Source organism: Dipteris shenzhenensis, chromosome 23 (assembly GCF_047967505.1).
Source record: "Dipteris shenzhenensis isolate YYH24624 ecotype China chromosome 23, Dip_SZ_1.0, whole genome shotgun sequence".
Taxonomy (NCBI): Eukaryota; Viridiplantae; Streptophyta; class Polypodiopsida; order Gleicheniales; family Dipteridaceae; genus Dipteris; species Dipteris shenzhenensis.
Genome location: NC_141618.1, coordinates 43,632,038 through 43,659,635, shown reverse-complemented (window position 1 = coordinate 43,659,635; position 27,598 = coordinate 43,632,038). Strand labels below are relative to the sequence as shown.

Here is a 27,598-nt window from a genome sequence, read left to right as displayed (position 1 = left end):
TCCTGAAGCAATAATATCCATCTTACCAATTTGCCCTGAATTACTGTTTTGCTGATAAGGTACAGTAAAGCTTGATGATCAACATGGGAAGGTGAATTGATTTCCAAGTAAATAGTATCTAAATTTTTGTACACTATAAATCATACCAAGTGCTTCTCGCTCAGTTGTGCTATAGTTGCACTCGGGTTGGATCATTAGCCTACTTGCATAATAAACCAGCATTGAAAATGGCATCCCACCTTGGTTGCCTAAGAATGCCTGTTGCATAAGTAAGCTTCTTTAATGTATGAAAATAATTAGACAACTGAGGGTCCAAGGGCAGAGAGCAAGCAGCAGGCAAGTGAAGGGCTGGCAGTAGGCAGTCTGTCCGGCATTTCACAGTCAGACGGACTGCTAGAGGGAGGGAAAGCAGGGCAGGAGGAGGCACGGCAGGGCACGGGTAGGTACATGTGTCCATACATGCTGCCATACAGCACTGCATACGGAGGGGATGAGGTGAGGTGAGGGCGGAGAGGCGTACAGATGAGGGGAGGCTGAGGGCAAGGCAGGTCAAGGCAAGGGGCCTGGAGGGCAGCTGCTCGAGAGTGGTTTTGGATAGCTCAAGTGGGGTAATCTACTTCTTGAACTTTTACTCTATGAGATCCGGGAAACTAAAACCTTATCTCCCGGGGCTAACAAAGGTAAACTCGGGAAGGGAGAGTGGATCAATCATTAGGCTAGGGCGGTGGGCAATCAAAGCAAGGACACGAATGGTATCCTGCTTCAAGTTATGTAGTGGAATACACCAAGTGCTGGAACTCTAATCTCTGAAGTATTATAATCAAGATCCACCGCTCAGTGGTGACTCCTAGTTCACAGTTGTTGATTTCGTGTTTTAGGCCATTAAAGCGCATTTCGAAACCCACCATTAATCCTGACAGAAGTGCAATAATACCATCCATGAACCTGGTTACGTTGAAACTGGGCCTTCGCTTGAGATTGCACTTGCCCATGGACTTCAGCTTGAAGATGGCAATAATACCATCCATGATCTGAAACTGGGCCTTCACTTAAGATTGCATTTGCCCATGGGATTGAGCTTCATCAAGATCCACGGCTGGGTGGTGACTCCTATTCACGGTTTTTAATCTGTGTTTTAGGCCATTACAGTGCATAGTGAAACCCACCAATAATCCTGAAAGAGGTGCAATAATACCATCCATGAGCCTGGTTAGGTTGAAACTGGGCCTTCACTTGAGATTGTGTTTGCCCGATGGACTTGAGCATTGAGCTGCTAAGTGAATAGGTATTCGCTAACTTTCCAAAGTTTATAAGAGAGCATGTTCAAATCTGGCATTTTCCACTACCTCAGTGCTCTCTAGCAGGATAATTGAGTATTGCATTTACTGACTGGAATGACAAGTTGGTTTCTTGTCATTAGTTCTTTGGAGCTTTTGCCCTTAGGCAGTCAGGTGGTAAGGATTTAACCTATCTACTCTTTACTTGTCAAGACGGTACTGACAACCACAAATGGCAACTAGATGGCCTTGGAAGAAAAATGGTAGCAGGAAAAACTGTACCGCATGCAACCAAACAATTCATTTGACTGAACAGGCACCTAATTATTCAAATGACCAAAGAAGCTGTCTCAAACGAAAGGAAGTCCTTCAATTTCAAGCTTAAACTTATCCAAGAAAAAACCCAAGGATAAACCAGCCTTCCAAAAATTCACAAAGCATATAAGATCATGTACCTTTGTAAGCACTGGAGGTAGGCGATACCTCAAAAAACCAATCCCTTCCACCAGAGCTACTATCATGCCAATGGCCAAAACATCCCAGTCCCCAGTTTGACCCACCAAAGTGGATAAAGCACTTGCTGAGAAGTAACCTAAAAGAAGGGAAAAGAGCTTCATAGGAGCCTTCTTCCGAGCTCTTTTCATTTTTTCAATTATGTTATTCATCAGAGCCTCCGTCATTCTGCTGAGGCGGGTGCCAAACTTTGAGCTTCCAGATGGATCATCCCCTGAAAATCCATCTCTGGAGGAACTTCCTGCATTCAGTTGAGATCTTGAAAAGTGGCTCCTTGGCCTGCAATCCAAAGCACAACTAAGTTAACCACTTCAAAAAGTTTATCTTCTTCAAGAAACAGTAGTTCTCCATGCTACACACAGCATGCCAGTTAGCATACCCACAATACAGGAATGTTCCCCCCTTCAGAATCATTCCTCCTTGGAAGAGATCTCCATCATGGCCAAGTTGTCCAATTTTCTACCATTAAAATCTGCTCAGGGATGCATATTATTGATGCTCTGACATCGAGCAATGATACTTTTAATATCTACCTCATCTCAAGATGAGGTAATACAAATCACAGATTGTATGTCAAAATTTTCCAGGGGCAACTGATGGGGTCACAAATGCAATAAAAGTATCATATGCCTGTGTGTCAATGTGTGCGTGCACATGCGCATATGCATATGTATGTGTGTAAATGCATATGTATATGCTGTATATGAGAACCTATGATATCATGGCTGATGTACTTGCACATATGAGGAGTTACTCTGCCCTGCAATTGGTGCACTTTAGATCCAGCAACACTTTAGCTGCCTGGACCTCACTGTTCTCAGATAAATTAGCAATAGTGAAACACTCAGCAGGGTATGAGCAACATCTACTTGAGGTGGGAGCTGTCCATGACTTGATTATATATAACGGCCTTTAGAGATAACCATCATCTGGCAGGCTCAATTGTTTCCCACATGGTGGAGGGACCAGTACAGTGGATTATTGATGGGTCCCTTGGCCTTTGTACCACGGATACAGGACTTTATTGTGCCTCCTCCCCCACCCGCTCGTCCGCGCTGACCACTCATAACTGGTTTTTAGCATCTTGGCTACCATGCCAGCCACAGGGAGAGCCCCTCCCACACCCACCCGTGTCCAGATCCATTTTGACCATGCTCTCAATCCAGTCTACGTGTGCCACTTAGCTCGTGAGCTCTAGGATCCACTTGGAGAAGATGCAGACCTCACTCGTGCTTCGGACACCCTTGTCTCGCTGGTACAGGACGCATCCGCTAGATCCTTCCCCACAACCTGATTTGCGGCACATGCCCTAGTTGGGACAATACCTCAGAATCCATGGTATGATGACAAGTGCAGAGAGATTAGATCTCACATCACGCATGAGCAGGCCATCTGACGACACACGAGGCGCAGCAGATTTCATGACGACTGACATGTCATAGGCCTTCCTCACACACATGATGGAGGAGGTGATTTGATCATTCCCAGGGGGGAACATAACATTGGATGTGGGCTTCTATTTGAGGGGAACCCCCTATTCCCATCACAGATCCAAGGGTCTAGCACAGTTATGCGAGCTCACCCCATAAAATCCCAATGCAGACACCACCTGATATGTCCTCTATGCCCACACCAACCACATAGCTACATAGCAAGTTTACAGTATTTTTATTTTACCAAATGTAAGAGATCACTATTTGTTGATAGTGATCACTAGTCCCATAGATCTTGAAGGGTCTCAAGAGGACTTTAATACAATCATATCATATCTCTGTCGCCCCCAGCAACAACGATAGGCGTCTCAACAGATGCAAATATGAGACACCTTCGCAACTCATCGGAGAGCCACCAAGGCCCTCGAATACGTATTTGGAGCACTAGCTTTGCATGTTTGAGTTTTTGAGATTTTGAGATTATTAGCTTAGCTTAGCACTCAGCAAGGGCCTTAGCGAGCCCTTTGGTTCAGCCACAATGGCTTGTATGACCCATGGGAGTGACTGTGGCAATTGTTTGCCGCCGCAGGGCTACAGCCAGGAGACTTCAAGGGGTTGTACATGCCGACAGCCATGAGCGCCCTATCTCAATTTTTTCCCCCGCAACATCCTTACACATCGAGGCCCCCCTCCTAGGGTTGACACTCTCGTCGGATTCCACTCAGAGAGTCTTTTTCTTTTATGTATTGACGCCTCTATGGGCAGGATGACGAGTGCAGAGAGATGAGATCTCACCTTACATGGGAGTGAGCCTTCAGCCATATCACGACACAGAGGCGCCAACCAGGTGCATACGTGCATCCTGGTGGCATTCCTCAAGGCGGGCTGTATGTGCCCCCATACGTGTCTCTAGCAAGCCCGAGATAGACCTACAAGACCCCGTAATGCTTTGGGAACATGGCGGCCCCTCCGTGACCTCGAAACAGGGACAGACAACCTTGCCTAGGGCCATGAACATGTAGACCTCCATGGTGAATCCCCTCTGCCTCTCTGGGGTGAGCAAACCCACAATAATGGCCTTGACACTCCCTCCCATGGGCGGGGAGACCCACAACCAAGGCCCTCACTCCAGGAGACAGGAGATGAACTCTAACACCCCCCCTCATCTCCTGGATCATGAATCATCCTAAGGGATTTGGAATGATCGCCAAGCAACTACTGCGCCAAGGGCTTGGTGAAGAGGTCCACCTTGTTGTCCTCCGTCTTGCAATACGTCAACTGGATCACGTCATCAAAAACCTTCTCCCAAACATAGTGGTACTAGATCTCAATATGCTTGGTGTGAGCATGAAATACAAGATTCTTGGCAAGAGTAATACAACTCTGATTGTCACTGTGGATGGCTGTCAGGGATGTCTGTGGGAACCTAATCTCTGCAAGCAGTTGTCGGAGCCAAACTGCCTCAGAGGTAGCGGAACATGCAGCACAATATTCTGCCTCGATAGAAGATAGAGCAACTGTCAATTGCCTCTTACTGCTCCAAGTGATGGCGGCCGAGCCTAGAGTCAAACAGTACCCAATGGTGGAACGGCGAGTGTCGGAATCTCCTCCCAAGTCAGAGTCACTCCAACCTAAAAGATGGATCCTAGAATGTTGTCTGAACTGATAGAACAACCCTTGATTGCGAGACCCTTGAAGATAACGAACGATTCACAGACCAGCATCCCAATGAGTCTTCTTAGGTGTCTGCATAAAGAAACTGAGAAGACCAACAGAGTAACACAGATCTAGTCTGGTATTAAGGAGCCAAATCAGGGATCCAATCAACTTACGGTATCTGCTTGCATCCACTGGATCACTGAGATCATACTTCGTCGATTTGGTACTAGGGTCCATGGGTGAGGAAATGGCATGACAGTCAAACATATGAAAAGCCTCCAAAAGCTCCTGAGTATAACATTTCTAGGACACAAAGTAACCCTCCGATCCTTGTGAAATCTCTAGACCCAGGAGTGCAGAAGACCGAAATCTGTCATCTCAAAGAGCTGCCTTGGTCTCGGCAATATGGGCGGCATGACTTCCCATAATGAACAGATCATCAACATACAGGATAATGAGGGAAATAAGTCTTCATTAACGGTAAATGTACAAGTTGGGATCAATCCAGGATCTGCAAAAGTGCTCACGAACAAAGAACTCATCAATCTTCTGATTCCATGCTCAAGGAGCTTGCTTAAGCCAATATAAGGCTTTCCGTAGCCTGTAAACCATACCAAATGACTTGGTAAACCCAGGTGGTTGCTCCACATAGATCTCTTCCTTCAGAACACCATTGAGAAATGCAGATTTAACATCCATCTGATAGATGGACCACAGCTCATGAGCTGCAACTGCTAGTACTGTCCGAAGAGTGGTCATCCTGGTGGTAGGAGCAAAAATGTGATCATAATCAATCCCAGGGCGCTGAGAGTATATTTTGGCCACAAGTCATCCTTTGTGCTTATCCACAGTTCCATCGAAGGAATACTTGGTCTTGTAAACCCATTTGACACCAACGACAGAACGACGCTTAAGGAATGTCAGTGATACCTGAGTCACGAAAAGTCTCAATCAACCAATGAGGTACCTTCTGAGAACTTGACCGGAATTGTCCCCGGTGGCCTAAAGAGGTGGGGAATCATCTGGATCATTGTTCGGGTCACTCTCTGGAGAAGACTCAGGAACAACTGCTGGGGCGGGGGGTACTAAGGGCACACACTCATCACTACTACCATCATCCACGGGCTCTGGAAGAAGGGGTGGGGTAACATCAATGATGAAAGATGGAAGCTGCTCATCAAAGATAACATCCCTGCTGAGGATAATCTCCTTCCTAAAAGGGTCATATGGTCGATCACCTGTAGATTGGGAATTGTATCCGACAAAGATCATCTGAGTAGACTTCACATCTAACTTCCCCCTTTGCTTCTTGGGAGTGTGTACAAAGGCATCACATCCAAACATGCGGAAATAGGAAACATTAGGCTTCTTGCCGAATAAGGCTTCTTTGGGGACAGCAGACATTGGAGAGCAATTCAGGATATGAACTGGCTTCAGCCCAAAGGAACCAAGGAACTTCCCAGTGAGTTAGCATGGACCAAGACATCTCTACCACGGTATGATTCTTGCGCTCAACAACTCCTGCTTCAAAGGCAGTGCCGGTGTTGGCAAACTCCCGCCGAATGCCTCTCATCACACAAAACTCCTCAAATGGATGAGAACAAAATTCACCACCTTTGTCAAACCGAAGAGCTTTTACATGAAAGTTAGATTCATTCTCAACTAAGGCACACCATTCCCGGAAGCGAGAATATGCTCGAGATTTTTTAGCCAAGAAGTATATCCACATAAACCTGCTGAAGTCATTAACCAGTAGCATGAAGTAGAGAGCCCCACCAAGACTATCAACACCACAAAGATTAACATGGACCAACTCTAACAACAGGAGGGAACCCTGCCGTGAAGCCTGCTTCGGGAACGCATCTCGGTGTTGCTTGCCTTGAATACATGACCGGCATTGATCGTGCTTGTTGCCCACATCCAGTAGTCCGAGGACCATTTGTTCTCGAGCAGCACACAAGAGACCATCAACATTCAAGTCACCAAACCGAAAATGCCAGAGATCTTGAAGAGACGACGTGATTGTGGAAAGTGCTGGCAAGGTGTAAATGCCATGACCACTGTACCAGTTTGTACCACCTCACTGGTAGCCTTATCTCAAACTTCCACAAAGTTTTCATCAGACAATATTGTGATTCCAAGTCGGCAAGTCTCGTAACCAAACAACAGATTGAATCCGAGAGAGGGAATAAACAGAACTCCAGGAGTGCATCCCTCCTTTTCCATTGGGAATGATGTCGAGGTTGCCTTTACCACGAGCTTTGATGGTTGAGCTATCACCAATACAGACATCACCACCGGAGATCACAAAATCCTTCAACCCAGTAGATGACTCATATTCCAGAATGCCCCGCTATCAATGATCCAAGTCCTGACGTCTTTAGCTTGAAGAGACAAAACCCCCTCTCCAACAGAGGATGCAAGCGTATCAATCATTTCAATATGCACAAAAGCAGAAGTGATAGTAGCATAGGAAGAACCTAGCCCTTTGGAACATTCGGGGCCTTGTTGTTAGCCTGATACGGGCACTTCCACCAGTAATGACCTTTCTCGCCATAGCGATTACACAACCTTTCCGCCTTCAATGCCTCCTTCTCAGTTTCAGTCCTTGTATCAGGGGTACGATGTCCTTGAAACTTGCCCGACTGGGGGGCTGCCAAAGCATCGGAGCCACTGCCATGGGGAAAACTTTGACACCAAACCTCTTGATCCAGCACCATAGGCACCAATTCCTCCCAAGTGAGAGTACTCATCCTGCCACTAGTGATCAGGGAAGAATAAAAAGCAAAGTACTGGGAAGTGAGATGAGACAACAAAGTAATGGGATGAGATCACCTCTCTTGCCTGAAGTATCTATGTTGGAATTCCTGAAGCTTATGGATATGTTCCCTCAAGGAAGTGGTTGACACTTAGTTGGACAAGTGTACACTTATAGTTTCACCCTTAACCTGATGAGAAGAAGATGCAACTTGCAGCAGGGCATTTATCAGGGAAAGCATTACTTTGGTGGAAGGAACTACAGCCGCTTACAAGGATGGTAGTGTGATTATCCGAGAAAGCAAACATGGGGGAGAAGGAAGAGGGGGAATTATGACAATGTTGGGCCCATGGGATGAGTGCATAAAGCAAGCTGAAAATGGCTGTGTGGAATTGTAATGGTACCATTTGGTTGATCCGAAGGTTTTCTTGGAGACATACACAGATAAAGACATTATCTTCTACATCGAGACAGATGAGAGTCCAGAGAGAGGGCTGCCCACAGTGACAGGATATACATGGGAGTCAGCCTATAGGAAGGAGATGAGAAGAGGCAGTGGGATACGGGGTTTTGGAGGTGTAGCTTCCCTATTCACACCTAAGGCCTTTCATATCTGTGGTACAAAGAGAGAAGCATGCACGACACATGTGGATACGAGTCCAATTATTTAACAACTGAGAAAAGACTTGACATCCTTGCAGGCTACCATGCCAGGTAAGGAAACTGAATTTACACAGAAAATCACCAAAGGGGAAGCTGCAATACTAGATGGAAAGGTGTGGTTAAAAAAGGCAGCAGCCCCCAAGAAGGAGTTTATTTCAGATGCCTTAGAAGAGGATAAAAGGAGCGACAGCAAGGCCTTAAATGTCTTGGCTCGAAGTCTCACAGTTGAAGACACTCCAATGGCAAGTATGCCAAGGCCTTGTTCACCAAGATGGGTATAAATCTCTCATGTGAGGCAGCTTGGAGTGTGGGCAAGGTCGAGACAGCAATGGACAGGTCCACCCTCATGAGCATGAGGGCAACTTTGAAAGGCACTAAGACCTGCTCAGATGATGATCTCACACCCCTACAACATGAGCACTGGAGGGAGGGTATGGTATGCATGGTGGGAGCCCGATATAGAGAAATGATAGGGTTTGCAGTGGAGCGATCAAAAAGTAGACAATACTCAGACACAACTAAAGAACGGAACTCAAAAAACATAGTGCCTGATGGTAATATGAAAAACTGAATACAAGAACCTCAAGCTATCGTGTCTCAAGGACCGTGGCTGAGGTGAATGAGAAAGATGATTCCATGTAGAGAAACTGTAGAAAAGATAGTAGCAAAGGGAGCGTAAAGCAGTCCTCCATGTAGCTCGATGATGATGAAGATAAGGAGCAGATCTGGAGCAGGAGGGCACAGATCTGGAGCAGAGGAGCAGAAGAGACAAATCTGGAGCAGGATAGGACAGATCTGGAGCAGAAGGGACAGAGCTGAAGCAGAGGAGCAGAAGTTGAGAGGCAGAGAGAAGGCAGCAGCCAGGAGGCAGAGAGGAGCAAATCTGAAGAGGAGAGGTAGAAGTGGAGCAGGCGGGGCTGCAGCAAAGCATGGAGGAGAAGAGGAGCAACTGCAGGTCCTGTCCACAGGTAGGAGTGTGCGGGCTTGTGCCTTTATAGGCCAGACCTAGCTGGTCGGCCAGCTGGTCGGTGGGCCTGCCAGCTGGTCGGCCAGACCAACTGGTCTTTCTGGCCACTTGTTTGGCTGAGGTGGCTGGCCTGTGAGCTGTTAGATTGCCCCAAAAATTGGGGATTGTTAGTTGCTTAATACCCCCTCTCAATTGCCAATTTGGAGGGGCAGACATTGTGAGCTTGGAGCTTCGTGTAGGAATGTAATGCAAAAAATGCAAAGAAGGTCACAAGAGGAGTGCCCTTGCAAGGGAATTGTTCACTTCCTCAAGTGCCTGAGTTACACGTATGATACCAATAAGAACACTGTGAAGCTTGAGAGAATAAGCCACCCCCTCTCACCGCCGAAACGTGGAGGAAAGAGCAAAGGTAAAGAACAAATTTGTCGTAGCAGCACTGATAATCCAGAGAGGTCGGAGCTGAACAGTGAGCCAGTGTGTGTCCGATCTTGGACCTCGGGAGAGAGGAGTCTATCCCCGCCTCCATGCAGGTAGATGATTCGAAACAACAGTCATCTAGACACATCTGAACAGAAAGGGTCCCGCCTAGGGAGAACTTGTAGATCCTGGAAGTCGATGCCGATGGTGGTAGCAGTGAAGGATCATGACCCCCTCTTTCGAAGGAATGGGGAGTGTCAAGCCGAAAACCGAAAAGGGAGGGAGGGATGGGAGTAGAAGATGGAGTTCTGAAAGGGAGGGAGGGATGGGAGTAGAAGATGGAGTTCTCTCCCTTAGTGCGCAGCGGAATGAAGAGGAAACTGATATGTTCATAGGAGTGATGCTCCCTGTACCTATGGCCTCCATGAAGAAGCAGGATCTTTAGATCACCAGAGATCTAGGGTCTTTAGCTCACCATGGCTCTGATACCATATAGAGAAATGATAGGGTTTGCAGTGGAGCGATCAAAAAGTAGACAATACTCAGACACAACTGAAGAACGGAACTCAGAAAACATAGTGCCTGACGGTAATATGAAAAACTGAATACAAGAACCTCAAGCTGTCGTGTCTCAAGGACCGTGGCTGAGGTGAATCAGAAAGATGATTCCATGTAGAGAAACTGTAGAAAAGATAGCAGCAGAGGGAGCGTAACGCAGTCCTCCATGTAGCTCGATGATGATGAAGATAAGGAGCAGATCTGGAGCAGGAGGGGACAGATTTGGAGCTGAGGAGCAGAAGAGACAGATCTGGAGCAGGATGGGACAGATCTGGAGCAGAAGGGACAGAGCTGAAGCAGAGGAGCAGAAGTTGAGAGGCAGAGAGAAGGCAGCAGCCCAGGAGGCAGAGAGGAGCAGATCTGAAGAGGAGAGGTAGAAGTGGAGCAGGCGGGGCTGCAGCAAAGCATGGAGGAGAAGAGGAGCAGCTGCAGGTCCTGTCCACACGTAGGAGTGTGGGGGCTTGTGCCTTTACAGGCCAGACCTAGCTGGTCGGCCAGCTGGTCGATGGGCCTGCCAACTGGTCGGTGGGCCTGCCAGCTGGTCGGCCAGACCAGCTGGTCTTTCTGGCCACTTGTTTGGCTGAGGTGGCTGGCCTTTTGGCTGGCCTGTGAGCTGTTAGATTGCCCCAGAAATTGGGGATTATTAGTTGCTTAATACCCGACAGGCAGGGAAATGGGCTGCATATATAGAGAGGGGAAAGCCATCATTTGAGAGAGGGCAGATAGGCGAAGAAGGGGAAGTGGACAGCACATCATCATGTCTGACCCGTGAGATGAGAACACAAAATAGGTTGAAGATGACTGTCACCATGCTGTAAATACTCCAAAGTCAGAGTTCTAGTTGACCATTTATTGATCATAATTAATGAGTTCATTTGCCAGGAATGATCAAGCTATGCAGGAGCAGAGTCAAACGACTGAGGCAAGTTACAGACATTTACTGGCACAGCTCATGGAGGCCAGAAGGGATCCATTGTTTCGGAGGCTCGTAAATCCTCATGCAGAGGAAGCGCAGCAGAGAGTTTCTTTGGGGCAACCCAAAAGGTGACAACTAGAAAGAGATCCGTGGACGCAGTTCCTGTTCTTCATGTAGATTTGATGTTCCAGGAAGAGCAAGAAACCTCAAAAAGAGGACAGAAAAAAGAGAAAAGCGGGTAGTCAAGAAGAAAGTACGCCTTCCAAAAAGAAAAAGGCTACGAATCATCATAGTTCTTCAAGTTCGTCTTCTCCTTCTAGCTCTACCTCTTCATCCTCATCATCATCTTCTTCTTCTAGATCATCGACGCCAAAGCCTACGCCTTCCAAAAAGAAAAAGGCTACGAATCATCATAGTTCTTCAAGTTCGTCTTCTTCTTCTAGCTCTACCTCTTCATCCTCGTCATCATCTTCTTCTTCTAGATCATCGACGCCAAAGCCTAAGAAGAAGAAGAAGTCTAGCAAGAGAGCAAAGACCAAAGAGTTCAAAGAAGGTGGGAAATCTGTCAGGTTTGCAGCCTTTAATGGCCAGTATGGCCAGACAGAAACAGCCATGCAGTTCATTAGACAGTTTGATGCAGCTTTTGGCACAGAGAGATTTTCGCAGTCTTCGAAGCTGCACATAGTTTACACCTGACAGCAACGGCTAGTGGATGGTGGAGCACACAGACTACAGCTGACACTCCTCCAAGAAAGTGGAAAGGCTTCAAGAAAGCCTTCTACAAACAGTTCATGCCCAAGCAATTCAAAGACCATGTCCTTGTCGCCTGGGACAGCTTGCATATGGATGTAGGAGATACAATAGAGGCCTACAACCATTTGCAAATCACTCCCTTCAAGAAGGTCTCAATAAAGACCCAGGTAAGAAAGTACAAGTCTGGTCTCACGCCAAAGATCCAGGCTGTGATTAGTACCTGTCACGAGGGCATGAGTTTTGATGCTCACATACCCGGTAATCAAATGGCGACGTCACAGGATGTGGGTGTGCAAGTTCCCCCTAGGCAATTGTGCCTTGGGGGCAATTGAAAGGTTTAGGGCCAAAAGGGGCCCAAAAACCTTAGGCCTTTCAAGTGGTAGGCTTTTAAAAAGGCCCCATTAGAAAGAAAGAAAGAAAGAAAGAAAGTTTATTAAAGTCTTCGGAAGACCGATGGGTCTATGAGACTGTGAAAAACCTAATACAATGAGTTGTGGTAGTGGAGCTACTAAACGAGCATTCACATCAATGCAGAATGCAAAAAAATGCAAAATGGCAGTACTAATTCCTAAGTACAACATAGTCATATCTCGACTATATATATCAATCTCAGCATCATCGTCGACATCATCATAACCATCATCATCATCAGCAGCAGCAGCAGGACATCAGGATGGATGAGGCTGTGGAAGTGGAGGCATGAGGTCAGCAATAGAGGGAACCTAGGGGCAAATGAGGGCCTTGGGGGCAACTGACACGACCCCAACACTCCTGAAACCTCTGACCTGCGAGCAAGCACAAGAACACACCAAACATGAGAAAACTGAGCAAGCTGCTCACCACCCAACCATGACATCTACGGGATGCGATCCCGAATCAGGAGATGTCCCCTCCGAGCCACGAGCTGAGCTACTGGCACGAACTCCCAACCGGATCCTAACCAGCCTGGTGTCCCATACCACCAGGTGGCGCTGTGAAGCCTGGGATCTGCTGCTGGGCCTTGGGCTACGCTATGATGCAAGCGCGCGTCCGCGACTCAATCCAGGATCAGACCTAGCACCTCGGAACGAGACTTGCTCCCATCGGCTCCCTGAAAACTGAACCTCTGAGCCCCTTATATAGACTCGGGTCCCAAGTACAAAAATAGCGAAGAACTCTAACTGGTTCGTACCCTTGCCACTCAACCCGAGAATCAAGCCTGCCTAGCTCTAAGCCTCCCCAGGCTACCTGAGCTAGTCTTGTGTACCCAGTACACGTCGGCTGATAGGGATCAAGTTGTGCCACAAGCTCTGTGGGCTTACCGAATAGCAGTCAAGGAAGGTACACAGTTTTCTCCTTTTCATCTTGTATATGGAAAAGAGGCTTTGTTGCCATTGGAAGTAGAAATTCCAGCTCTGAAGTTGCTCATGAAAATGGATGAAGAACCTAACACCGAGTATGAAAGAAGGTTGGTTGAACTACAGGAGGCTCAGCTTGATAGAATGAAAGCAGTTGAACACTATGCTCAGACTCAAGAAAAGAATCAAATGAAAGCTAATTTGAAGTATGAGGATAAGAACATCAAAGAAGGAGACTTGGTATTAAGATATGACAGTAAACTGGATAGTACTTTCAAGACTAAATTTGTGACAAAGTGGGTGGGTCCTTTCAGTGTGTTTAAGAAGTATTCAAATGGATCATATCAGTTGAGTGATTTGGATGGAAGTTTGCACACCAATCGAGTGAATGGGTACCGGTTGAAGAAGTATGTGATAAGAATAATGCAAGTGTCAACATGTAGGCCAGTTGTGATGGGAAAAGATGCATCCAGTGAAGTTTCGACTGAAGAAATACTTGCTGCAGTGCAGTTTATGTTGGCTTCAAGCTGTCAAACATGAATGTTTGCAGCTTTTTGGTTGGGCTAATATGATAGGATAAAATCTGTATATATTTCTCTACACATAGATTGTGCATGAGGGTAGACACTGAACACATGATAGTGTTAATTTGCGGGTTGTGTGTGAATAAGCCAATGTAACTGGCTGCACATGTAAAAGACACTTTTATTTTGAACTTGAAAGACTAAAAGCTTTTTGCAGGGACTTATCAGGGAGATGATGAAATGCAATGTGGTTGTATCAGACTTCCAGAGCAAGGGTATCCAGTGTGTGGTCAAGTGAAATGTTTTAGGCGTCATGAAAGTCAAGTCATGACCGGTTTTTTTTTTTTTTTTAATTTCCTAAGTCACTGTGGTTTTGCATGTTACGGGAATTTGATGTGTTTTGGTGCCCATGTCAAGGGGCTTTTCATATGTGTATATGGGGAGGCATGCAAGCTTTAATGCTGCATGCTAATGTGTGTGGTAATTGTGTGACTAAAGGTCCAAAATGTGCATTTAATGTGATTTGGGGGAAATGTCTTGAGAGTGGTAAAATGTCACTAGTGAGGTGGCAGATTAGGCTGAGGTGGCTGGACAGATTGAGAAGGCATCGTGCTCATACATGTGGCTACGTAATAGAAGAGGGAAGCTTCTGGTTGATGAGTGAGCATGGTACGTGGAGTCTGGGAGCTTGCAGAAAAAGGAGAAAAGGAGGAGTCGGTGAGGGACGACGGGCTGTTCGAAAAGCTGTGTGCATAAACGAAGGGCTGAGCGCCTATGAAAATATGGGCTACTACGTGATGAGAAGGGAGCTTTGAGAACGAGGGGCAGCCTTGCATCGGGTAATGTGCGTGGGTTGAGGGCTGGAAAGAACCGTACGGGTGGTACGGACTGAAGCGTGGATTTTTGTACGGGCTGCAGTACGCGATTGTACGGAGGTGTTTTCGTCGATCAGTACGGACTGGTAGTACGGTGCCTTGATCGCAGGCTGAACAGGCACGTACGGGTCATCAAAAGTGGCTTCTACGAGCTGTACGGAAGGTGGTCGTCATTTAATGCAGACTGTACGGATTACTGAATGGTTGTACGGACCTGCTGTCGTACATATAGTTGTACGGCTGTTTGTACGGTGAATAAAACCTGCAGTTTTTCAGATGATGGTATCGGCCAGTTCTTCTTTTGAATAGCTTGTGGCCTTGGGAGTCGTGCTGGCCATTGAGCAGTGGGCTGTGGGTTCGTAGTGTTTGAGGTTGACTGCTTTCTGAGATTTTTTTGGGAAAAAGTGCAGTTTTAAATTCAGTTTGTTTTGGGCTGTGTAGTCTCTTCCCTCTTTCAAAGAGTCTGGGTGTGTTCTAGTCAGATTATGTGGGAGGTCGACTTGTTACTTGTGTGCTCTGGATACCCGCTCTGAAAGTCGGTGCATAGGCTCTGCCTTAAGAGCTACCATATTACAGTACTGATCCCGAAGAAGTCCTGAAAATACGACTTTGCCTCTAGAGTTGGATTCTGAAGAAGTGGAGATGATTGTATGGGGGTCAGCGATGAAGTATTGAGTCATTTTGAGTTTGTCTGAGGATAGTCTTGTGTTTCTTTTTTTTTCACATCATTGTGTTGGCGATCCTGCTGGGGACGGTCTTTGTTTTGGTGAGTGATAGTCCACCCAAGTCAAAGAGTGCTCAGAGAGAGTGAAGATGGCTCAAGATTTTGCAAGATTTTATGGTCTGCCCAATGAAGTTCATTGAGAGCATGGAATTTACTGCTCTTATTAAAGACAGGAATGCACCTGAAGTGTTGTTGCAAATCTTGACTTATTGCTTGGTAGGGGAAGCTCGTACATGGTTGCAGGAATTTCAGGCCAGTTTTCAAAATGAGCAAGGAGAACGCAGGAATCTCACTTATGGAGAGGTAAGAAGTGGTTTTTTAACACGGTTTGCATGTACCAGGACCTGCCAACTTTTGAGGAAGCCCTGAGAGTGAAGGACCTGCCAACTTGCAAGGTTGAGGTGAAGGTTGAGGTGAAGGACCTGCCAACTTTTGAGAAAGCTCTGAGAGTGGCTAAGGAGAAAGAGAGGAAGCAAAGAAGGATGATTCAGTTGGAGTATGGCGTGCCCGTTGTTCCTTCTGTTACGGAGATGCCTGTGCAGAATGTAATTGAGCCAGTGAGGCCAGAAGAAAAGAAAGAGGGATCAATTAAGGATGAAATTCATGAAATGGCTGAATTAATGAAGAATCTCAGCTTAAACCTTATGGCAGGAAGAAGACGAGGTCGGACTCCAGGTGGTAGAGGAGCAGGTAATGCATCCAATTCAAGTGTTCAAGCACCTTTGCAAGGGGGGAGAGGACGAGGAGTGTACGCTCCGTATGTGCAATGCTTCAATTGTCTAGATTGGGGACATTATAGTACTCAATGTGATAAGCCTCCCAGAGTTGGCGGTGATGTGTACCCACTTCCTTCAAATTTAAATGGTAGGTCAACTGATCACGGAGTGGAGATAAAAGAGCCTGGACCTTCCAGTAGTAACGGAGTAAAGAAGGTTTCTTTTGAAGATAAGGGGAAAGGCCAGTTTCTCAGCGTGCTTGGATTGGAAGAGAGTGATTTGGATGTTTTGCCTCTTGGGAAGAGAGACAGGGATGAAGAAGGAGAGCCAAGTGTTAAAAAGAGTAAGCAGGCTGAAGATGTTGTTACTTACCAGAGGAAAAAGGTGAGGAAGCCCAGACAGAAATACAAAACAGCTGATTATCCCTTGGGGAAGGAGCAGGCTGAATATGACTTGATTGCCGATCTGTCTAACAGAAAGGTGGATATTACTTTTGCACAGATGGTTGGGCTTTGTCCAAGGCTGAAGAGAGAATGGAGGAAAGCTGTAAATCCAGGTAAGAAGAGAGTTGTGCATAAAGCAGCAAAAAATATTATGTCTATTTCGGAGCTTCCTGATATTTGCCCTTCGGTGAAGGCATGGCATAAAGGATATGAGCTTGGAGAGGCATACATTGATGGAGGTGCCCAGATATGTGTGATGACTCAATCTTGTGTTGAGAGGTTGGGTTTGGAGGTTACTGATCCTTCTCACTTCCGAATAAGAATGGCCAACCACGCCAGAGTGAAGAGTTTGGGGGTAGTGAAGGATTTGGATGTGGAAGTCTTCAATGTGCATTGCAGAATAGATTGTCATGTTATGCCGGCAGGTATGGGCGCTTACCCTCTCATTTTAGGCAGACCTTGGTTGAGGAAAGTGGGAGCTATTCAAAATTGGGGGAAGGGAATAATCTCAATATATACATCTGATGGTAAAAAGTTCAGTTTTGATATGGTGAGTCATGCTGAGATATCAAGCCCAATCGAAGAAGAAGAAAAGCAGAGTGAGACCACGAGTGAAGAAGAAAGTAGTATTACTTCTGACAGATGAAGCCCAGGTTGCTTTTATTGAGGGAGTGAACTTTCTGGATACAAGTGAGCAGGCTGAAACTGTACATCAGTTAGAAGAGGACAGATTTGAAACAATGGAGGAGTTTATGCAATCTAAGGAGGCACCTGTCCCAACACAGGAATTAGTACAGCAAATGATTAATCCAGATCTTACTCTGAAAGAAAAGGAAGAGTATTCAGCCATGTTGCGCAGGTATCCCCATTTATTTATCACATCGTATGAAGAGATTAGAGGGTTTAAAGGGAAGCCTTTGAAGATTGAATTAAAAGAAGATGCAAGGCCGGTATTTCAGAAAATGAAAAGACTGAGTCCTGAGCAAGTGAGAGTTACTTCGAGAGGAGGTGGTCAAGTTGCTTAAGGCTGATATAATTTTCCACATTGTACACTCTGACTGGGCCAGCCCGGTGGTTATCGTACCCAAAAAAGATGGACGATGGAGAGTATGTGTTAATTACAAACTGTTGAATGCTATGACGAAGAGTAATCACTATCCTCTCCCACATGTGGATGACATACTGGATAAGATAGCCGGTCATGAGATGTATAGTTTATGTGATGGGTATTCGGGCTATTTTCAGATTGCAATTGCTCCTGAAGACCAGACAAAGATAACTTTTATTACTCCCTGGGGCTGCTTTTCTTATAAGAAGATGCCTTTTGGTTTGAAGAATGCTCCCTCGCATTATCAGGAGAACACAAATGAGGTACTTGCCCCTTTTCTTGATAAATTTTGCAAGGCTTTTATTGATGATATTTGTATTTTTAGTGATCGGAAGGATCATTGTTCCAAACTGGATCAAGTACTTGGGAGAATTGATGATAGTGGAGGACAGCTTAATCCCAAAAAATGTAAGCTGGCACGGCCAAGTATTAAAGTATTGGGTCATGTTCTTTCTGAAAATGGAATAGAGCCAGACCCTGAGAAGATCAAAGCACTGGTTACTCTAGCACCTCCAACAGAGACAAGGCAGTTGCATACTTTCTTGCAAAAGGTGAAGTATCTTTCCAGATTCATTTCTATGCTTTCTCAAGTTTTGTATCCATTACAACAAGCAGTGAAGAAGGTGCCTTTGCAATGGACAAGTGAATGTGGAGAGGTTTTTGAAGCAGTCAAAGAGATTGTTGGAAGAGTGTCAAGTGTTAAAGCTCTTGATTTCGATAAGACTTTCTATGTCAATCCTTCAGTGGGGCCGGATGCATTGGGAGCCATTTTATTGCAGCAGGGAGAGCAATCAAGGTATATGAGGCCTGTGTTTTTTGCTAGCAGGGTAAAAAGTGAAGCAGAGAAGAAGTATTCAGCTGCTGAATTTATATTAGCCAGCTTTGTATTTGCATGTAGAAGATTTCGGAATTATTTACTGCCTCATTCTTTTGTGGTACTTACCAGTTGTACTCTGTTGCCACAACTTGTGAATGGTATTAATTTTTCACGAAGTATGGTGAGATGGGTAACAGAATTGTAGGAATATACTTTTACTTTCCTGGTAGAGAACTCAACCAGAGCAACCCTGGCAGATTTGCTTACTTACAAAGATACTCCTATTTTAGTCAAGGAAGTGGAACATCATACTGAAAGAGTACAGGAAAAAAGTTTAGAAAACAGCTATACCTTGTTCTTTGATGGTTCTTACAGGAAGAGTATTGACAAAGCAACCGGTGGAATGGTTGTCTATGATCTTGATGGTAAGGTAATCCGAAAATCAGGTTTTCCCTTGAAGGTAAGCAGTAATAATGAAGCTGAATATGCTGCTTTAGCTGAAGGTTTGCAATCATGTTTGAAGATGGGAATAAAAAGACTGATCATAAAAGGTGATTCAATGCTGGTTGTAAAACAGATTCTGGGGGTATGGAAGATAAAGCATGAACATTTAAAGAATTGGGTTAGTATTGTTAAAAAGTTACTCAGACACTTTGATGCATGGTTGTTACATCATGTGGACAGAAACTTGAATCATGAGGCACATGATGCTGCTAGTAGAGAGGAAAATGTTCAGGTGTGTGTAGTAAAAGTTCAAGAACCTTTGTACAGAGGGAGAGAGTATCTTTCGAATGTGGAGACTTTCTTGCTCACAGGAAAAGTGCCAGAAGAGGTTCCGAAAGAAAAGAGGTATAGATTTGTTAAAACTTGTGAGCCTTATTGTCTTATTGACGATGTTTTGTATATGAAGGGTGTGTGAGAGTTAAAATAATGATGTCAATCTAATGTGCAAGGGGGCAGCAAATAAATGAAGGGTAGTACAATAAATGTGTACCAATTGTTAAGGTACAAAGAGTGGTATGAATAAATGAGGCCCTAACATTAGGCGCCCTATGTATGTATGCAGTTTTCAGTTTTAACGTAAGTTACTCTTTTGGCTTCTCAACGTGTCTCTTCGCTCCTCCCCTTCTCTCTCTCTTTGATCTCATTTTTCAGCAAGCTTTCTCGCACTTTAACATGGTATCAGAGCAGGAAGAGTGCATGAGAGTTGGATAGAAGCGATCCCCTCGCGATTGCGCACGGTTTGACGCGAAGAAAGTTGAAAGAGGATTCCAGAAAGCGAAGATATGAAGATTTTGCGTGTTCAGCCTGTTATTTGATCAGAAAATTCAGTTTACAAGTAAGGAAAGGAGGAGCCCAAGTGAAGCGATGCAAGGGAAGAACACGTGCAGAAATTTTGCACCCAAAAAGTGACGAAAATTAGGGTTTCTAGCCCTAAAACCAAACGTTTTGAAATCGTATTGTAGCTGCCCTGTAGGAGAGGTCTTCAGCATCAGAATTCACCAAAAACAGTATGAAAAAGTCAGAAAAAAAAAATTTGGGCGAAATCTGAAAAATCTCGAAATTAGGGTTTTTTTTGTCATTTTGACCTTAAAAATGGAGGCGTTTTTAGGTCGCCCTTGTTCAGCAGCAGTCTATGAGGCAAAACGACCAACATTGAAGAAGAAATTCTGAAAAAGTTTCAAAAACTTTGAAGAAAATCTCGAAATTAGGGTTTCTGCAATAAAAATTGATGAAAATAAGCCCCAAATCATAGGGGTTTTGCTTCAGCAACAAAGGAGAAGGTCCTTGCTATGAAGTAGATTTGAAATCAACCCTAAAAGTGGAGAGAATCAGCCCAAGGAGGTAAAAGATCCCGGAATTAGGGTTTCTGCGCAGTTTCCAACCCTAAAAGTGATGAAAAATCAGGCCCCAAGTGGAAGAAATCAGTAAATGGATCTGAACTATCTCGAAATTAGGGTTTCAGCCCTGGTTTTGACCCCCAAAATGGAAGCAAACAGCCCCGAGATGATGGAGAAAAGATATGCCCTGTTTTTGTGATGAAATCAGCCCTGTTTTTGTGAAGAATTTTGAAGCCACAAGTTTTGTGGAACAGCGTGGGCATGTTGGATTGAATTTCCAGCCCATGAACGAAGTGCGAATCAGCCCCAAGAAGGTGAGAAAGCAATCAGCCCTGTTATGCTGAGAAAGTGCCCAAGTTTGATGGGTAGAAACACCACACAAGTGAGGAAGAATGAAGCCCTTGACTCCAAGGAAGAGATGCCTCAGCCCGCATGGCTTGATTGAAGATCAAGCGAGAAACAAGTACATAAGAAAAGGGGCAGCCCTATGGTAGGTGAAGCCACGAAGAGAGGGCAGCCCATATGTGTTTGCAAGACGTGTCAATGAATGAAGAAAAAGACCAGCCAAGAACAGCCCAAGATTGAGTGCCATGAAGGCATGAAAGTGAAGAAGATTTGCAGCCCAAAAGACCAGCCAAAGACCTCTAAAATTGAGGATTTGAAGACCCCAAAACAGTAAGGTATCCGCTGCGTGTTTGAAGTGTATTTTGGGGTGATTATTCTAATTTGTTGCTTGCTGTAATTCAGTCAAAATGGCGGACAGCAAGGTTGATTTTGTGCTCCCAGAAAGTGGGAAGCTTGATGGCAAAAACTATCCAATTTGGAAGTTTAAGATGAAGAATCTCTTAAAGTTGAAAGACTTGTGGGAGATTGTAGAAGGCAAAGATGAAAGGCCTGATGTGATGAAGCCAGTAATGGTGCCCAATATGACACCTCAAGAAAAGAGGGCTGAGGATAAAAGGTATGAAGAACTTCTTGAAGTTCAAGCAAAATTTGATAAAAAAGCTCAAAAAGCTCTTTGTTGCATCAACATGAATGTGAAGGACAGCATCATTCCTCAAATAAGTGGTGCTACAGCTCCAGATGAAGCATGGACAACTCTTCAAACTCTATTTGAATCAGTAAATACAACAAGGTTGTTGTTCCTTAAACAAAAGTTGCATGCTTTTAAGAAGGAACCAAATGAGCAAATCACTGCCTATTTGACTCGTTTAAAAGATATCACTGACCAATTGCTCTCAGTGGATGAGGTTGTAACAGATGTGGATATGGTAAGCATAACCATGAATGGGCTTACTATGAATGAAAGCAATTCACCATGGCAACATTTGGTGACTTCCCTAATGGTGAGGGAGACCACTCCTAACTTTGAGGAGTTGAGTGCTCTCTTGCTACAAGAAGAGTTAAGAAGACAAGGAAGCGGGACGAAGAGTTCCAAGAACAAAGATGAAGCATTCACCGTGAGAGGAAGACCATGGCGTGGCCGTGGAAGAGGTGGATGGAATCGAAACAATGAAAGGCAAAATCAGGGCAGGCATGAAGTATGTCGATTCGGGTGCCACAGCGCACATGACCGGCAATGGTGATTGGTTTTCTCAGTATGTTGATGAAGAAGGCAGTAACAAAGTGTTTTTGGGTGATGATTCCACAAAAAACATTCACGGATATGGCGACATACTTTCAAGCTCAAAAATGGTGAGATTGGTACTCTTAAAAATGTATTGTGGATTCCTAATTTGGCAAGAAATTTGCTTTCTGTGGGCTGCATAACAGATCAGCACATGAGTGTTGAGTTTTTCAAGGAGTACTTCATCATAAAAGACCTCAAGAATGAGGGAAAAGAAGTTGCTCGTGGCATACGCAGCAATGACAGGTTGTACAAGCTAATTACTATGAGTGACCAGCAAGTATTGATGTCTCAAACGGAGCAAACCTCTCAGCTTTGGCATAGGAGGTATGGTCATTTAAATATGAAAGCACTTAAGTATTTATTTGACAATGGCATGGTCACAGGAATCCCAAAGATTGGTGAGATACCGGGTGTATGTGAGCCTTGTGCCTTGGGCAAGCATGCAAGGACTCCATTTCCAAAAGCAAGCTCATGGAGAGCAACGCAAAAACTTGAATTGATACACTGTGATTTGTGGGGACCGCCGGCTCAAGTGAATTCACTTGGTGGATCACGTTATTTTATGTCCCTTATTGATGATTATTCACGCAAGTGCTGGCTGTATTTTCTCAAAAGTAAGGGTGAAACTCTTGATGTGTTCAAGCAATGGAAATCTTATGTGGAAAATGAAACAAGTATGAAAGTGAAGACTCTTCGCACAGACAGAGGAGGTGAGTTCATGTCAAATGAGTTTGATTTGTTATGCAATGAAAGTGGTATGTTTCATCAACTTACTACAGCTTATAGCTCTCAACAAAATGGAGTAGCGGAAAGAAAGAAACGCACTGGGGTGCTCAAAGATTCAAGATTGGGACGTAAGTTTTGGGCAGAGGCTGTCCACACAGCCATATATTTGCAGAATAGATCTCCAACAAAAGCGCTTGATGGTATGACTCCTGAGGAAGTCTATTATGGTAAGAAACCAAATGTGTCTCATCTTCGTGTGTTTGGATGCTTGGCATATGCTCATGTGCACAAGCAAAACAGGCAAAAATTGGATGATAAATCAATTAAGTGTATCTTTATTGGATATGCAACATGTTCAAAGGCTTACAAACTTTATGACCCTGTGAGTCAGAAAGTTATAATCACACGTGATGTGTTGTTTGATGAGACAAAGAACAGCGCTGATTTTCATTTGGTGGAAGAAGATGAAGATCCCCTCATTTTCTTTGAGGTTGATGAAGAGACGGGTGACAAGAAAGATGAAGGATTCAAGGCAGCTCAAAACAGGCCAGCAAGTATCAATGAAGGCATTCCGCCTCAAGATGTGCATGAAACAGTCCCAAATATTCCAAATGTGGTTCCCATGGATGGTGTTGATGCAGACAATCCACAAAGTGTGAAGAAATTGCCCAGATGGTATATTAAAACTATTGAAGATAGTAGTACTTTGGAGCAGGCTGAAAGTGGCAATGATGGGCTGAGAAGATCACAAAGAATCAAGGACAAAGGTACGTCACATGTGAACTTTGCTTTGATGGCAAAAGTTCTTTCTAATGATGAACCCACTTCATTTTCTGAAGCAATCAAAAACAGCAAATGGAAAGAAGCAATGAAAGAAGAATACTCTTCTATCATGAAGAATAACACTTGGACACTTGTTGAGTTACCTCATGGGAAGCAGGCCATTGGTACTAAGTGGGTTTTCAGGATCAAGTACAAGGCAGATGGCACCTTGGACAAGTACAAGGCAAGGCTGGTTGCTAAAGGTTATGTGCAAAAAGAAGGGATTGATTATGAGGAGACATTTGCTCCAGTTGCAAAAATGACAACCATACGATTGGTTTTGGCAGTGGCCACTCATCATGGGTGGTCTGTCGCACAAATGGATGTCAAGTCTGCCTTTCTCAATGGCATTCTTGAAGAGGAGGTATATGTGCAACAGCCCCAAGGCTTTGAAATCAAAGGCAAGGAGAGGCTTGTGTGCAAGCTTAAGAAGGCGTTGTATGGCTTGAAACAAGCTCCCAGGGCATGGTACTCAAGGATTGATGAGTATCTCACAAAGAATGGCTTCATGAGGAGTAAGAATGACTCCAACCTTTATGTCTTTCATGAAAATGCAGATTTATTATTGATCATTGTCTATGTGGATGATTTGGTAATCACAGGAAGCAGCACCTCATTGATTAAGCGCATAAAGAAGAGCTTGTCAATTGAATTTGACATGAAGGATTTGGGACAGCTTCATTACTGTCTTGGTATTGAAGTTTGGAGGCAGGAAAACAGTATGTTTCTTACCCAATCCAAGTATGTGAAAGATGTACTTGAAAGATTTGAAATGGCTGATTCAAAAATAATGCACACCCCCATGGAATTGAATGAGAAGCTAACCTCACGTGTAGATGAAAAGAAAGTGGATGGCACAGGTTATAGGAAACTGGTTGGCAGTCTCATTTATGCTACTATCACGAGGCCGGATATTTCATATGCAGTGAGTGCTCTCACATGAAGGCAGCAAAGCGGTTGTTGAGATACATGAAGGGCACTTATAATTATGGTCTCGAATTTGTTGCATCTTGTGATTTATTGCTGGCTGGTTATTGTGATTCTGATTGGGCCAGCAGTGTTGATGACAGAAGATCTACCTCAGGATATTGTTTCTCACTTGGCTCTGGAGTTATTTCATGGAAGAGTAAGAAGCAGCCCATGGTTGCTTTATCCTCTACTGAAGCTGAGTATATTGCAGCAAAAAGTGCCGTTTGTGAAGCAGTGTGGCTGAGGTGCTTATTGGCTGAAATACATGAAGTACAGGCAGGTGCAACAGTGATTTATTGTGACAATCAAAGCTGTATTCAGATTGCTAAAAATCCAGTATTCCATGCAAGGACGAAGCATATTGAAATTCATTATCATTATGTTCGTGAGAAGGTGCAAGCAAAGGAGATAGAGCTGGTTTATTGCTCTACTGACGATCAAGCAGCAGACATGCTTACTAAAGCATTGTCTCGAGATAAGTTGGAAAAATTCAGAAACATGATGAATGTAAAAGAGAACAGATTGATCATTAAGGGGGGGTGTGAGAGTTAAAATAATGATGTCAATCTAATGTGCAAGGGGGCAGCAAATAAATGAAGGGTAGTACAATAAATGTGTACCAATTGTTAAGGTACAAAGAGTGGTATGAATAAATGAGGCCCTAACATTAGGCGCCCTATGTATGTATGCAGTTTTCAGTTTTAACGTAAGTTACTCTTTTGGCTTCTCAACGTGTCTCTTCGCTCCTCTCCTTCTCTCTCTCTTTGATCTCATTTTTCAGCAAGCTTTCTCGCACTTTAACAGGGTGCACATTTAGTCTTGAGAAGAATCCCTTGGCAAGCTGAGATCATGCATGTGCTTGAGGCAAATCATGAGGGGATTTGTGGCGGACATTTCGCATTCAAGACAATGCTAAGAAAGATACTAATGGAAGGGTATATCTGGCCCTCTCTACAGAGAGATATAAAGCATTGGTGCAGATCCTGTTTACAATGCCAACAGATGGGAAGAAGAGTATAACATCCAGAGCTGAGAAATCTCATCATAGCATACAACATATTCGAGAAGTGGGGAATTGATGCAATTGGTCCACTTCCCATGACTTCAGGAGGTAAGTGTTACATTCTCACTGCTATAGAGTATCTTTCGAGATGGGCAAAAGCATGGGCAGTTGCTTCAGTCAATGCTAAACAAGTGAGCAAGTTCATATATGAAGATATATGTTGTAGATTTGGAATGCCTCTGGAATTGGTATGTGATAAAGGGCCTGGATTTAGGAGTGAGCTGGTTGACTTCTTGTGTGATAAGCTTAGAATTAAGCATAGATATGCTACTCCCTATTATCCTCAATGTAACAGTAAGAATGAATATTTCAACGGGGAGTTGATTAATATGATGAGTAAGATCATGAAGATGTATGGGAAAGGCTGGGATCAAGTTGTGCCACAAGCTCTGTGGGCTTACCGAATAGCAGTCAAGGAAGGTACACAGTTTTCTCCTTTTCATCTTGTATATGGAAAAGAGGCTTTGTTGCCATGAAAGTAGAAATTCCAACTCTGAAGTTGCTCATGAAAATGGATGAAGAACCTAACACCGAGTATGAAAGAAGGTTGGTTGAACTACAGGAGGCTCAGCTTGATAGAATGAAAGCAGTTGAACACTATGCTCAGACTCAAGAAAAGAATCAAATGAAAGCTAATTTGAAGTATAAGGATAAGAACATCAAAGAAGGAGACTTGGTATTAAGATATGACAGTAAACTGGATAGTACTTTCAAGACTAAATTTGTGACAAAGTGGGTGGGTCCTTTCAGTGTGTTTAAGAAGTATTCAAATGGATCATATCAGTTGAGTGATTTGGATGGAAGTTTGCACACCAATCGAGTGAATGGGTACCGGTTGAAGAAGTATGTGATAAGAATAATGCAAGTGTCAACATGTAGGCCAGTTGTGATGGGAAAAGATGCATCCAGTGAAGTTTCGACTGAAGAAATACTTGCTGCAGTGCAGTTTATGTTGGCTTCAAGCTGTCAAACATGAATGTTTGCAGCTTTTTGGTTGGGCTAATATGATAGGATAAAATCTGTATATATTTCTCTACACATAGATTGTGCATGAGGGTAGACACTGAACACATGATAGTGTTAATTTGCGGGTTGTGTGTGAATAAGCCAATGTAACTGGCTGCACATGTAAAAGACACTTTTATTTTGAACTTGAAAGACTAAAAGCTTTTTGCAGGGACTTATCAGGGAGATGATGAAATGCAATGTGGTTGTATCAGACTTCCAGAGCAAGGGTATCCAGTGTGTGGTCAAGTGAAATGTTTTAGGTGTCATGAAAGTCAAGTCATGACGGGTTTTTTTTTTTTTTTTTAATTTCCTAAGTCACTGTGGTTTTGCATGTTACGGGAATTTGATGTGTTTTGGTGCCCATGTCAAGGGGCTTTTCATATGTGTATATGGGGAGGCATGCAAGCTTTAATGTGCATGCTAATGTGTGTGGTAATTGTGTGACTAAAGGTCCAAAATGTGCATTTAATGTGATTTGGGGGAAATGTCTTGAGAGTGGTAAAATGTCACTAGTGAGGTGGCAGATTAGGCTGAGGTGGCTGGACAGATTGAGAAGGCATCGTGCTCATACATGTGGCTACGTAATAGAAGAGGGAAGCTTCTGGTTGATGAGTGAGCATGGTACGTGGAGTCTGGGAGCTTGCAGAAAAAGGAGAAAAGGAGGAGTCGGTGAGGGACGACGGGCTGTTCGAAAAGCTGTGTGCATAAACGAAGGGCTGAGCGCCTATGAAAATATGGGCTACTACGTGATGAGAAGGGAGCTTTGAGAATGAGGGGCAGCCTTGCATCGGGTAATGTGCGTGGGTTGAGGGCTGGAAAGAACCGTACGGGTGGTACGGACTGAAGCGTGGATTTTTGTACGGGCTGCAGTACGCGATTGTACGGAGGTGTTTTCGTCGATCAGTACGGACTGGTAGTACGGTGCCTTGATCGCAGGCTGAACAGGCACGTGCGGGTCATCAAAAGTGGTGGCTTCTACGAGCTGTACGGAAGGTGGTCGTCATTTAATGCAGACTGTACGGATTACTGAATGGTTGTACGGACCTGCTGTCGTACATATAGTTGTACGGCTGTTTGTACG

General features: G+C 44.4%; 1 protein-coding gene across 1 annotated transcript in view; it reads right to left on the bottom strand.

The window, feature by feature from the left end:
- Positions 1-1,627: 1,627 nt before the first annotated feature.
- LOC147887424 (uncharacterized) overlaps positions 1,628-27,598 on the bottom strand; it is a 54,077-nt gene continuing 28,106 nt past the window's right edge. Inside the window, exon 3 of the mRNA XM_087394910.1 lies at positions 1,628-2,069. Coding sequence (XP_087251036.1) covers positions 1,628-2,069 — 442 coding nt within the window. The remainder of the gene's footprint in view (positions 2,070-27,598) is intronic.